At 41.9% G+C, this 14896-nt stretch overlaps 1 protein-coding gene across 2 annotated transcripts in view; it reads right to left on the reverse strand.

Annotated features, from left to right (window-relative positions):
- Positions 1–3289: 3289 nt before the first annotated feature.
- The window catches only part of PLAC1 (placenta enriched 1), a 167971-nt gene continuing 156364 nt past the window's right edge, over positions 3290–14896 (reverse strand). For both annotated transcript variants that reach the window (XM_063601770.1, XM_024927235.4), the window contains exon 3: positions 3290–4342. In XM_063601770.1, the coding sequence (XP_063457840.1) occupies positions 3646–4284 (639 nt within the window). In that variant the 5' untranslated portion in view covers positions 4285–4342 and the 3' untranslated portion in view covers positions 3290–3645. The remainder of the gene's footprint in view (positions 4343–14896) is intronic.

Consider the following 14896-nt stretch of genomic DNA (forward strand, 5'->3'; position numbering starts at 1 on the left):
GATGTCACTGTCATCTCAAACTCAACATGTCCAACCTAGATTCATCTTCCCGCCATCCTCTACCATCACCCCAATTTCCTTACTTAAATCCAGGGCTTACCATGTCTTCTGAGCTTCTAGGGCTCTTGATGGTGACATCTTCTTTGAGTCAACATCTTCTTTTTCACATATATCCAGTCAGACAAATCAGAGCATAGCTTAAGTCTTGTCCTCCATGAAATCTGTCTCTCTGCTCTAAGGCCAGGAGCTTTCTATGCTCCAAATTCAATTTCTCTCTTAATCGTGAATGAGGCTTATATAGACATTTAACTGTTTCCTGTAGGCTAGAATGAATGAAGTCCTGTTGTTCTTCACTTGAAATGGGTCTCATTTTCTTCTCTTCCTATCCTTCAACTCCTCCCATCTGCTGTCCTTATCTCCTCTCACCTAGGTTAGAGCAATAGCCCCCTAAGCGGCCTCCCTCCAACACAGTGCCCTTGTCCACCCTGTTCCAGGGGTTATGCCCACAAAGAATACTCTTCATCCTCTTCTCTGCTTAGCCAGGTCCTCCTCGTCTTCTAACAGTGGGGTAATTGCCTACCTCTACCAAGAAACCTTCCTGGATCTTCTAGTCCACATGGAAGTCTCTCTTCTCTGGGAGTGAGTGTTGAGCATAGAGGGGAAAGTGGACTTTGGCGCTAGACAAACCTGGGTTTGAGTTCCAGTGATGTCATTTCCTAATGGTACAATCTCCACTTCTCTGAGCCTCAGTTTCCTCATCTATAAAACAGAGAAAATAATTTTCATTTTGTAGAGCTGTTGTGAGGATTAAATGAGATCATATATAATGTGTCTGAAACATAGTAACTCCTGTTATTACCATGGAGGTCTTGAGTCTTTTCTAAGGCTGATACATTATGCAACTTCAGGGCAAGGCTCTGTGAATATCACCCTTGCAGTTGTGAAATGCTCAACTTGCACCTCGTAGCCCAAGTCTAATGTATCTAGATCTAGTATTGGTTGTTTGCAAAGTTGCTTGCCTGTGTTTTGGTATTAAACAATTTGTTAGCTTCAGAAGAGAGGATGGGGGAGGGATGTGCTAGCTTTCTTGTACACAGTCTCATATACCACTCATGCTCTAGCCCCATCACTCACCACCATCACTGCCCCGCTACACTGCCTCCATTGTATTGGACCAGACCACTTGCACTTTCTCTGATGACCTCAGCCCAGGTCCTCACGTCTATGCACAGGCACATTCTCTGGACTGGAGTAGCCTCTATAGCCTCTATCTCTGTAGGCCTCTTTACTTGTCTCCCTCACCCAAATTAGACTGTGTCAGTCTTGTTCCCCATTGCATCCCCAGCATCTAACATAGTGCTTGGCACATAAGACAGGCCCAATAAACATTTGTTGCATGAATACACTGTTTTCAGGGATTATTACTTAGTTTTCCTCAAGAAGAGGCAAGGGATTTTTAAATCTAACCGCTCTGTTTCTTCAACTACCATGACTGAATTTCTAAATCCACTCACCTACTGAAGCACTTTGCCTATATTAAATGTGCAAACATTGTGTCAACATTGCGTAATTTTAATTAATTTATCTTCCAGACAGGGTTTCTGTCATCCAGGCTGGAGTGCAATGGCACGATCATGGCTCACTGCAGCCTTGACCTCCCAAGCTTAAGTGATCCTCCTGCCTCAGCCTCCCGAGTAGCTGGGACTTCAGGCACACATCACCATGCCCGGCTAATTTTAAAAATTTTTTGTAGAGATGAGGTCTCACTATGTTCCTCAGGCTGGGCTCAAACTCCTTGGCTCAATCAATCCTCCGGCTTTGGTCTCACAATATGTTGAGATTACAGCTGTGAACCACTGTGCCTGGCCAAATTAATTTATTTTTAATGACAAATAAAAATTATATATATATGTATATATGGTGTACAATATGATGTTTTGAAATAGTCTACTTCTTAATAGGTATGTGGCCTTGGGCAAGTATCTTAATCACTCTGTGCTTCAGTTTCCTTATTTATAAAATAGATATGAGAAGAGTAGTTCTCTCACAGGTTGTAGTGAAGATTAAATGAGATGCTTTTACTATCTGGAATGTGTTCTCTCCAGATCATCCCAGGACTGGCTCCTTCTTCACATTCAAGACTTAGTTGAAATGACAAGTCTTCAGAGGCCTTTCCTAAATACTCTGGTCCCTTCTCCAGTTTATCTCATATCACTTTATTTTAGTTCTCCATAGCATTTGTTGCAGTCTGAATATTTATTTATTTTCTGTGTGACCTCAATTTTTCTGAGTCCCTTTTTTTTTTCTTGAGATGGAGTCTCACTCTGTCACCCAGGCTGCCGTGCAATGGCGTGGTCTTGGCTCACTGCAACCTCCACCTCCTGGGTGCAAGCGATTCTTCTGCCTCAGCCTCCCGAGTAGCTGGGGCTATAGGTGCCCACCACCATGCCCGGCTAATTTTTATATTTTTAGTAGAGATGGGGGTTTACCATATTGGCCAGGCTGGTCTCGAACTCCTGACCTCAGGTGATCTGTCCACCTCGGCCTCCCAAAGTGCTGGGATTACAGACGTGAGCCACCATGCCCGGACTTTTTTTTTCAGACGGAGTTTTGTTCTGTCGCCCAGGCTGGAGTGCAATGGCATGATCTTGTCTCATGGCAGCCTCCGTCTCCCGGGTTCAAGCAATTCTCCTGCCTCAGCCTCCCAAGTAGCTGGGATTACAGGCGACTGCCACCACACCCAGCTAATTTTCATATTTTTAGTAGAGACAGGGTTTCACCATGTTAGACAGGCTTGTCACGAACTCCTGACCTCAGGTGATCCACCTGCCTCGGCCTCCCAAAGTGCTAGGATTACAGGCATGAGCCACCACTCCTGGCCTCAATAATAAATTTCTGTTGAACAATTCACTTACTCTTACTCCTCCCTTTCTCTCTTACTCCTCCACTTTCTCTCTTACCCCTTTGAGAAAGCTAATAGACAGCCAAACTTTAGCAAAAATTTTCTGATCATAGATGTTGGGGGAGAAAAACTCCTTTCAAAGCACTATCAGTCTGTGGCTAAAGCATAAGCTCTGGCTCTCGGCATCAGGAATTTGCCGTCTAGCTGGTGGGTAGTGACGTGAGTGCTTCTTAGAACCATTGATGGTTTATAAATCACCAGTGCAACCTATGCTTTTTGTGGATAAAAAGTGACACAGTTGTAGATTGAACTAAGAAACGATGTGGCTGAGTACTAAGTTAGTGGTGCAGAGTGTAAGGGAAATGGGGATATAGACAGAGGGTCAATTGCAGAAGGCTTTCTTAGAGGAACTTGACAGAGAGGGAAGTCATCCTAGAGAGAAGGGACCAGGCACCAATGTTTGCAAACCACTTAGAACAATGCCTGGCCCATACTAAAAATGAGGTATGTGTCTATTAAATAAAAATGCCCAACATATTTTTATGCGATCAGAATTTTATTTTATTTTTTGTTTACACATGAATATAAAAATATAGAAAAAGGCTTAATTCATGAAGTTGCTATAGGTTGCTCTTTCTCAAAAGTGCTCACATGAGGGTCACAAGAGCACTTATTTGTCAGACATTTGTACACTATATACTAATTCTAGAAATAGCATCTTCAGCAGACCCCAAACCTGAGGATCACATGGACCCAATCATATCATCTGTGTGAAGAGACCAATCCTCAGAAATATCAAGAAAGTGAGATGGCTGCAGAGGTTGAGCCTCCTGAGCCCCTGCTTGGTGACAAGGGACCTGGGCATGCTCTTCTTCACTGAAGACACAAGGTGGACAATCGCAGTTGGGCCTTTGACTGGACTGTGACAAGCTGAACACCTCGTAGCATTTCTCATCCTTCTGGGCTGTGGCCCTGCTCTTGCTGGCTACTCTCATGGAGCAGGGCTTGGTGAGCCATGGGGACTTTTGGGGGGCAGCACATGACACTGGGATCACAAACTTAGATGGCGTGCCCTTAGAAGAGTAGTGTATCTCAGTGCTGTAGATAACCATGTCCTGAGAGACAGCTTTGGCCCTGATGCCACATTCAGTAACACGGTAGGTGAACTGGTAGGCGTGTGGCTGAACATGGTTTGGGGGGCAACCCAGGCCCAAGTGTAGCTCATGAAAGTGTACACACACATCGTTGTTTAGCATGAAGGGGTGCACTGTGACCATGAACCAGTCTATGGAGCACAGCACAGTCATTGGACTTTGTCCTGAACTGGCTGAAAACGCAGAGGTGAGGAGGATCATCACTCCTATGAACTTAAAAACTTTCATCCCTGCAGCCAATCAGATAATGAACCACAGGAAACAGGAAGCCGTCCAGTGAGGATTTCTAGAGCACAAAAAAACACAAGAGGCAAGTCATCTTATTTTCTATTGAAAGTTCAAACATGATATATTTTTTAAGCAAAGGGCTGTTCCTAAAGCATTAAGAAGAGGAAAACACTCATTTGAGAGAGAACTGAACTTTAATTTCATTGTTGGAACTCACGTGTTTATGGATGATTACAATGGCTTTTTAAAGTGACTTTCCCATGCTGTTCTAGCATAAAACACATATCCCTAATATGTAGAACAACAGTTTACACTGATCAGGAGTGGCATCCTTTTGTGTTTAACCTCAAGATGAACCCAAAACAGAACAGTTTTTGTGTCAAACGTTGAATAAAGAGATAGGAGATAGAGTTTAATTCAAGATGGCAATACTTGCCTCTTTAGGGGCCTCCATGTCCTCTCATAGGCCATACTAATGAACCCTTCCCTATTGCTTTTTTGTTGTTGTTACAACAGATTTGATCAAATAAAAACCTATGAAGGAATTGTGGTTTATTCTTAACAACCAGATATTGAAATTTTGCCGAGTGGCTTACTTAAAATGATCAAACGAATGCTTCATAAACTCTGGCAGCAGCATCATAAGTCATTATGACCAATAGAGTCCCTGATAAATTCTTTGGGACACCTTGTAAAATACTAAAATTGTGGAAACATAAAAACATGCTGGTTTTTAATTTTACATTTTTCAATGCATATTACACATGAAAACTACCGTAAAAGTCTTATATTAAAGAAAGGGGTGGCTTATGCCCATAATCCCAGCATTCTAGGAAGCCAGGGTGGAAGGACTGCTTGAGCCCAGAAGTTCAAGAGCAGCCCGGGCAATATAGTGAGAGCCTGTCTCTATAAAACAATACAAAAAACTAGCTGAGTGTGGTGGTGCACGCCTGTAGTATGAGCTACTCGGGAGGCTGAGGTGGGAGGATCGCTTGAGCCTTGGAGGTTGAGGCTATAGTGAGCCAAGAGTGTGCCACTGCACTCCAGCCTGGGCAACAGAGAGAGAGAGACTCTGTCTCAAAAAAAAAAGGGGGGGGGGAAGAAAGAAAAGAAAGGAAAGAAAGAGAGAGAGAGGGACGGAGGGAGGGAGGGAGAGAGGGAGGATTGAGTTTGTACTTTACACATTGATTGACAAGATATCTCCTAAAATCTTTGCATTACATCTTTTATTTTCTCTAGCTTTTTATTGTTTTCTTTTTCCATAGGAAGCTGCGTGGCCACTTCCTAGTCCTATTGCTTCTAGCTCTCAAAGAGTGACAGGCAGACCAGTGAGGAGAAAAAGCAGTGCTAGGAATAAGTATCTAAAACATGCTATCAGAAGGAGGTAACAGATGAAGAAAGAAGAAAGCAAGAGCAACATCATCCAATGTTTTCCAACTCAACTTTCATTTTACAAGTGAAAATGACATAAATCACATAGTAAAGTACCTAAAGTTTGGAAGGAAATGTACATGCATATAGGGATTCACTTTTGTTCCCTGCTGAGATAAGTAACCCCTGCACAAATTCATTCTTTGACTAATATTTGTTGAATGCCTACTATGTGCATAGCAATGGGCCAAAAAACGTCCCAAGACATTTCTCTCCTCTCTTTTTCCCCAGTTGCAAAAATACAGCTCTTTCTCTTCCCTTGATAGTGATGAATTTGCTGCATTGTTTAATGGAAACCATGGCACAGGAGCCCGCTAGAAAAACGCACTGGCCTGGATGAAATGTTTTGTTTCTGATTGGTACAGATTGGTCTCACTGTCTTTCACTCTGCCGTTAATGATTCCTCATTCTCTCAGGGGTGTTGTGGGTGTAAAAGAGAAGCCCCACAGGTCTGCCAGGCTCCTTCCTCTTTGTTCCTTCTGAAATGTCTCTTCTGGGACAACTTTTTTGGGTTTTTTTCACAAAGCAAAAGTAGAAGCAGCAGCAACAAACAAAAACCTACTCCCTTTCTCTCCCCCGCACCAAAAATCCCCAAAACAAACAAAAAGGAAACAATAATAACAACACAAATAAGTAAATTCTGATGTGAGCTGGTCCTGGATGACTCAACAGTTAAGTAAAGAAACCACCTGCTCTGGAATACTGCATAACATTTGCTGAGGTGCCTTTTGGAAGCTGAGATAATCACCCCATCACTACTGCACTATTGTCTTGATCTATAGAAGACCACCTTGTCTTAAATGTGCTTTAGGTGGGTTTTCTTTCCCTTCCTGCCTCTCTCTTTTTCTCTCTCTCCTTCTTTCCTTCTTTCTTTAACATCATCCCACAACCTGGGCCTAATTGCCCTGAATGAAAACCTCCTCCTTAAGTAGTTCTGGACTAGGCCAAGGAAACAACTGTTTTTGTTCAAACCCCAAAATTAACACCCAAGTTTAAGGCTACTCTTTTCCAGAGAGCTAAGCCATCCATTTCCTCCCCCTCCCTCAAGCATCTTTCCTGTACTCCTTCTCCTCCTTCCCCAAAGATAATCCAAATATAATTATAAAATGTCTAGAATTTCTGAGAAATGAGACTGTTGTCCCTCAAGCAATCATTTTAGACTACCTCACTTCCCACCCCCACACGTTCACTTCTTGTATTATGTTGCACTGAGTCAGTCTCAAAGGAAGGGGCTCAATAATGTCATTGAGTTTAGGGGTTCATTTAGTACAACTCTCCAAATGTGAACACGGCAGAATCTCTTTCCTCTGACTTTCATAAAGCCAAGAACAGCTCACCATGTGATAGGAGAAATAAACGAAGATGACTAGGCATGTGACAGCATACCCTTGAGCTCAGATAAAGCTTAAAGAGGAGGTCACTGAGACCCAGGTTTAAAGTTGCTCATCTCTAAGGGGAGAGAAAGGAGATTAGGGGGAAAGCAGAATGTACTTTCTAATGAGCTTGCGAATGCCCAGCTCATTGGCACACTTTGAGACTTACTCCTTCTTGCTGAGAACAGATCCTCAAAGCAGGGCAGCCTCCCTTCTCCTGCTACCTGCAATTCCTAGGGAAGGGTAGAGTAGTGTGTGTGTGTGTGTGTGTGTGTGTGTGTGTGTGTGTGTGTGTTGGGGGACGGTTATTATTATTATTGTTATTATTTGAGACGGAGTCTTGCTCTGTTGTCCAGGCTGGAGTGCAGTGGCACGACCTCGGCTCACTGCAACCTCCGCCTCCTGGGTTCAAGTGATTCTTCTGCCTCAGCCTCCCGAGTAGCTGGGACTACAGGCAGGCACCCACCATCATGCCCTGCTAATTTTTGTATTTTTAGTAGATATAGGGTTTCACCATGTTGGCCAGGCTGCTCTCGAACTCCTGACCTCAGGTTATCCGCCTGCCTTGGCCTCCCAAAGTGCTCGGATTACAGGATTACAGGCGTGAGCCACCACATCCGGCAGGGGGGATGGTTATAAGTCATTCACAACACAGTGTGAATTCATCAGCTGACTTTTCTAACACCTTGCTGAGATGTGCTGGAAGAATGGGATCCCGAACAAGGGAGGGAGAAAGTGGGCTCTAGTTATTGGGGGCAGAGGGAAAAGAAGGCTGAGGGGTTAGAGATGGGAAGGAGATGCCAGAAGAGAGGGCTGTGTGGGGGTGCCCAGCTGAAGGTATTTTTAGCCATCATGCGGGCCATGCACAGTATCCCAGGAGCTGTGGGCAGAATTCTATTTAAAGTCTTTAGAACTCTTTAGAGCTGACGTGGAGTTGGGGACTGGGGAAGAAATAAATGCAAAGAAGGGAGCACTCATTTTGGGACTACTGTCCAGCTTCTTGGGGAGGCCTCTGTGCTGAGAAAAAAAGCAGTCTCAGGGTCTGTATCACTGTAGCCCCATTTTGACTCGATTGCAAATTAGCCTTGCAACATGCCCGAAGCAATGAGCCTAGATGCATTTGTATAGCCAAGTAGGGCTCAGCTGTTGGTACACAGCGTCCTGAACTGAGCTATAGAGAGGTCAGGCAAACCCAGAGCTTCTAATAACACCTGGATGCAAAATGTTTGCTTTCCTTGAAGCTACAGAGTACAAGTAGCTTTCTGTTTTTTTGTAAATGGAGTTTATGCATATACATTTCCCACTGGCTCCTTTAACAGAGTTTTCCTCTTTCCCTTTTTTTCAAGAACTCCCTAATAAGCCTTAATAAATTTTCTACATTAAAAAATCATAAAATGTTTCATTTTGGGAATATAAACTGTATTTCCTTTCTTCCCTCATAAACACATATGCTCTTTTAATTAAGTTCAGAAAAATGCCAGTGTTTATGTTTAAGAGCTATCTATATCAGTCACTGACAGTGATACAATCTGATTAGCAAAGCCAGACTGAGATCTCATAGTACTTGTGAAACCAAGACAGCCCTTTCCTTCTTATAGACAGGAAGAGAATGGATTGGCCAAAACAAAAAAAGGAAAGAGGAAGAAGAGCTGCCACTTAACTCCCCCATCGTTAAATTTTTTATGCTGAAAATGCTGCTTATAAAGTTCAGCAGTTGTTTTGTTTTTAAATTGACAAATAAAAATTGTATATATTTATGGGATACAGTGTTCTATGTATACATGTACCAATGATCTATGTTTACATTGTGGAATGATTATTTTAGATCAAGCTGGTTAACATGACCATTGCCTTACTTTAAGAAGTAGAGAGTAGAATGGTGGTTATTGGGGTGGAGTGGAAGGGGTAAGGGGAGATACTGGTCAAAAAGTAAAAAGTTGCAGTTAGACAGGAGGAATAAGTTCTAGTGATCTATTGCACAGCATGGTGAGTTCAGCTAATAATAATGTATTGTATATTTCAAAATGGCTAAGAGGGTAGATTTTAAATGTTCTTACCATGAGCTCTATTTCTTAATGTTTTAGAATGAAGAGATTGAATATTGGTCTAAGCACAGAGCATTTTTAATCTCAGGACCCCAAAAAAATCCTTTTAAAAAGAGACAAAAGCTGAAGTCCAAATTAGTTTTGTGACGTTAGAGAGTGAATTGAGAAGTGTAAGAGAAATCGCTTTGAAAGCAGACAGGATTTTTTGCCTCCCCATCTCCTCTGATGTCGTTAGAGACACGTATGAACTCTTTGCATGAAGAATGGGAAGGGGAATTAGCTAAACATTTCCACATCTGGTTTTGGAACGGTTTGGAAAAAGAATTCACTCCATAGGCTCCTGGAAGCTTTTTGGGTCGACAGTTATTTATTTTTAAAATTCAGTATACTCGTGACAGCATAGTTATCATTTGTATATTGTTTTCCCAGAAACTTGTTGTCAAAACAAAAGGAAACAGCAGGGAAAAGGAAACTCCAAAGCAGCATGCAATTATCTCAGGGAAATGTAACTGTCAGGGCTTTGATTTGCAGCAAAGTTTGTTCACTCTCTTGCAGTTGATTTAAAGAAAAATGAATCTGAGTCAGAATAAAGATTCTTTTACGAGACAAGAACGGAAAAAAAGGAATCCTAACACTTTGTGGGCGCTTTAGTTTAAACATTCAAGCAGTCACATTCTGACTGTGCCCTGCAAACTATCTCAAGGTTTGAGAGCCTTTTAAAATGGAGGTTCTTTTTAAAGCCCAGTTTTAAGGAATTAGTTGGTTCACTGCTCTCAAAGAAAGTGACAATTGTGATTAATACTAATGATGTTGAAAGTACATTAAAGTGAGTTAGAAAATTAAATAACTGCTTTTGTAGAATTTACATTAATTTTAAAGACGCTGAGACCGGTTTAGTTTTCCAACCTCATGAAGCACAGTGTTAAAGTAACCGCACATTATTCGTCATTTTGTGTGGAAGAAGAATTATGAACTGCTAATGCTTAACAATGTCCATTTTCTCAGCAGAGAAAAACACCTTGACCGAACCCTTAAAAAGGCTTCATTAAAATTAAACTAAAAAGCAGCCATTAAAAATTTATTTCTGATTCTAAAACTAACTGCAGAAAAATTGGGTGCTGTCAAAAAGAAAAAAGAAGGAAACACCCTTCTCAACCCCCAAATAACCATTGTTAAATTTTTTATATATTTCTAATTTGGGGGGAAAGTATATGTCCACATATATGATTCAAAGTTATCTCGGGGGAAAAAAAGTCAAGGCTTTTTGAAAGCTGTTTTTAATTTTTGACATTGAATTTTAAAGCAATCAAAGCATTATTTTTGTTTGGGCCATCTGGTTTTGTTCTTATAATCTGTTAAGCTATCAAGCATAGTTTAAATGTCATGGTTCATCTCATACACAAATAAAGGTTGCGAAATAAATAAGAATCCAAGCTCCTTGTAAGAGAGAAATTTCCGCTGCGTCGCAAATTTGGTTACTAAAAGGTGAGTAGTCCAATGTGAAATCAAACCATAATAAGGCTACACAACAAGGGCAAACCATGCCCTGACTGAACATAAATATTCCTAAATAAATACAGAAAGCCATACTTTAGAGGAAATTGCAAAGATCAGGTCATGGGAACTCCTCCCCTTTTGTGCAGAGAAGCTGAGTTGGTTGAATTTTAAACTTGAACAAAGAGATGTATTTCATAATTTCCATGAAGTGTGAGGGACATCCCAAATGTATGCCCCTAATTCAGTTTATGTTTTAACTTAACAATTTATTTGAGTTTGATTTTTTTCAGAAAACTACACCCTTTTCCACAAAGCCCCAGAGTCCCTTCTCATTTTAAAAGACAAGGTAGGTTTGTGTCTGTGCAGACCTCTCAACTCCACGGCAGCCACGGCCACATTTTTAACCCATTAGTAGTCTCTGGGAGTCTGCCAAAACCAGATAAAGGCCCATTTGCCTGAGGTGATCTGAAATCATCAGAAGGCAGAGGATTGAATCAGATGTTCCTTCAAGGGCTTCACCACCTCTTTGATACACCTGTGTCAATAAATGAGAGCTCTAGATGGCTTCCAAAAACGGTCAGGCACATTCCCGTCTCCCTTTCAAAATTGGGATTTTTGAGTACAGGTTTTCTTAAAGTGAGGTGCACGCATATGGCCCCTTAGGTGTGGCCTAAGTCCAAAATAAACCACAGTTGACTTTATAGGCTACTTGGCTGATTTTTCACTGACTTGACCAGAATGCATCTCTCCAAAACCCAAAGCTACCTTGTGCATGCCCCACCCAGATTGTGGTCACTTGGTGCATGTGTATAACACCCTGACTGAGGCCATTCACCATCATTTGGCTCCTGAGACGTAGAGAAGGTTTTAGAAAAGGTTCCTTTGATAGGAAGGCTGTTGGTCATTATTAGCGAGCCTACAATTTGGGAGGCATGCGTGCATATCGGAGTAGGTAAAGATGCATTGCTTTGTGATGAGGACATTGTAGGAAGATAAATTTTCTCTCTCTCTCTCTCTCACACACACACACACACACAGTGATGGAGAGACAGACACACACACACATACTGAGGAGAAGAAAATCCCCAAATCTGTTTCTTACTATTGCCCTGATCCCTACTATTTCTCCCCATTCCTTAATTATTGTACCATAAATTCCTTTAAAAATGGGGTCTTGATCTACTATAGTATCTGGTACACAGTAAGTACTTAGTAAATATTTTTTAAATGAAAGAAGGAAGAAATTAATGAATGACCACCAGAAATCACCACCTGCCCCTGTGCCTCCTTGTCCAGCCCCTAAGAGCCTGAATCTGGTTATTGGCTAACCCCTTCCCCCACTCCTTCTCCAGTCTACCAGTTGAAGGCCTGGGGTAGCAGTAGAGCCTTTCTATAATAGTTAGAGAGTACAGAGTCCTAACAAGCGTCCTGGCCTGTCCACTTGCACACCTGCTTATCTTCTAGGATCATTGATGCCAAGGGCTCTATGTCTGTCCCACCCAATGGTACCCAATGTCCTGTCAATTAGCTCTTAGTCAGTGACTCCAAGTGCAGCCAGCACTCTTTGTACCCCTTTTCCTCCATCCCTGTGATAAGTCGTCCTCTGGAAAGAAGACAAAGTGGAACTCTCCCCTAGTCTGGCCTTTACATGGGAGGAAAGAAGAAATTATCAAGCCGTATCTAGACCAAGTCCAGGCAATTGAGAGACAGCATAATCAGAAGCAGAAGCCTCAGGTTCACGAGGTACTGAAGAATGGTGGGGTGCCTCGAAGGGGCTTGCTAGAGTCCCCAAGTTTATCCAGGCAAATGGACTTAGCCCTGAGGTTGTCCAAGGATTCCCTTAGCTAGAAAAAGGAAGCTAAACCACAGGCTGGATATCTGTTCCTCCTGAGAGCAGACCTACACATCCACTCCCAGTTCCAAGCACAGACACAGAAATCAGAAAATGCTAAAGGTTCCTGGGAAATCAAGGCAAGATGGGTGAATTCTCCCCTACCCCAACTTGACCCTTGGCTCCCTCTGGGCTGGGCTTTTCACTCTGCCAACTCTGGACTAAAAGAGAGATCCAGGCTAACTTCACGTCTGTTTGAGTTTCCCCAGCCTGAATGTTCCCAAAAGTGCTTTGCAGTTGACCCCATATCCACATATGATAGAGTATTGTACTGGTAAATATCACTATACACTTCTCTGATCTGGACTTTCTATATAACAAAGATTTGACTTTGGGTGTGATAGCTCCTTATACTAGCAATATCAAAAAACATAACAATTTTTCAAAAACTAGCTGGATGTGGTGGTGCACACCTGTTGTCCCAGCTACTTGGCAGGAGGATTGCTTGAGCCCAGAGTGAGACCCTGTCTCCAAAAAAAAAAAAAAAAAAGAGCAAGAACAGGGTGTTGAGCTGGGCGCAGTGGCTCACGCCTGTAATCCCAGCACTTTAGGAGGCCAAGGCGGGTAGATCATGAGGTCAGGAGATTGAGACCATCCTGGCTAACACAGTGAAACCCCGTCTCTACTAAAAATACAAAAAATTAGCCAGGCGTGGTGGCACGTGCCTGTAGTCCCAGCTACTTGGGAAGCTGAGGCAGGAGAATCGCTTGAACCCAGGAGGCAGAGGTTGCAGTGAGCTGAGATGGCGCCACTGCACTCCAGCGTGGGCGACAGAATAAGACTCCGTCTCAAAAAAAAAAAAAAAAAAGTAGAACAGGGTGTTGGTTTGGTGCCTTTTTCCTGAAATTAATTACTTGTTTAAAAAAAAGCAATTGGTTAAACTTGTGTTCATCATTTGCATATTATAATATATAATATTTTAAAATACACCATATATAATGTTAAAAATAAATATAAAAGTCTTATCATATCTAATAATATATACATATATGATATTAATATAATTATTAACAACAAAAAGGAAGTTTCCCCCCACTGGTAATCTATCTTCCCTTAACAAAGAATGAAGGACTTTCTTTCTGAAATTTTTCTCCAGGACTGAGACTTGAACGTACATCACTGGACTACAAATGTTTAGGAATATCTATCTATGTATTCTATATCTATGTATCTAATATTCTATATATACATTATATATCTATATCTATTCTATATCTATATATTCTATATAGCTAGATAATTATATATACATATATATGTATAAAATTGTGTCCTCCCAGCTGGGTGTGGTGGCTCACGCCTGTAATCCCAGCATTTTGGGAAGCTGAGGTGGGTGGATCACAAGGTCAGGAGTTCGAGACCAGCCTGGCCAATATGGTAAAACCCTGTCTCTACTAAAAATACAAAAATTAGCTAGACATGGTGGCACATGCCTGTAGTCCCAGCTACTCAGAGGCTGAGGCAGAAGAATCGCTTGAACCCAGGAGGCAGAGGTTGCAGTGAGCCAAGATCGTGCCACTGCACTCCAGCCTGGGCGACAGAGTGAGACTCTGTCTCAAAAAAAAAAAAAAAATTGTGTCCTCCCAAAAAGATATATTGAAGTCTTAACCCCTAGTGTTCAGAATGTGACTTTATTTGGAAATATGCTCTTTACAGAGGTAATCAATATAAAATGAAATCATTATGGTGGGCTCCAATCCAATGACTTATGTCTTTACAAAAGGGGAAAATGTGGACACAGAGACAGACACACACAGAGGTAAGACAATGTGAGACATGTAGGAAGAAGGCGGCCATGTGCATCACTCCAGTGATGTGCCTGCAACCCCAGGAACGTCAAGAATTGTCAGCAAATACCAGAACTAGAAGAGGCTTCTCTAGAGCCGTCACACAATATGGCCCTGCTGACACCTTGATTTTGAACTTCTGGCCCCCAGAGCTGTAAGACAATACATTTTTTGTTGTTTTAAGCCACCCAGTTTGTGTACAGCAGCCCTAGCAAACTAACAATTATATCTTCCCAACAAATGGAACAGACACACATGCCTCCTTTCTGAGATAGGAGCCTGCAATTATTAATGTTCTGACTCTGTGTTTTGTTACAATCTTAAATTCCATTTAGAATTAGAAATATGATGAAGCAACAAGGAATAGAGACAAAAACTTAGAAAGAAAGGGGCCAGTTAAAAGTGGTATTGGTGCTGATATTTGATGCCTACAGGAGAAACTGAACTAGAATTGCAGTGTAATATCAGGGAGACGTTCCCAACTATAAAAGTTGTCCAAAAATGGATGGAGAAACCTAGAGTGAAACTAAGATCTCTTTGTTCCCTGTAGGCATTCAGTTAGAGGCTGGCTGTCCACTTGTTGGGGTC

This window comes from Pan paniscus, chromosome X, assembly GCF_029289425.2.
Source record: "Pan paniscus chromosome X, NHGRI_mPanPan1-v2.0_pri, whole genome shotgun sequence".
NCBI classification, from domain to species: domain Eukaryota; kingdom Metazoa; phylum Chordata; class Mammalia; order Primates; family Hominidae; genus Pan; species Pan paniscus.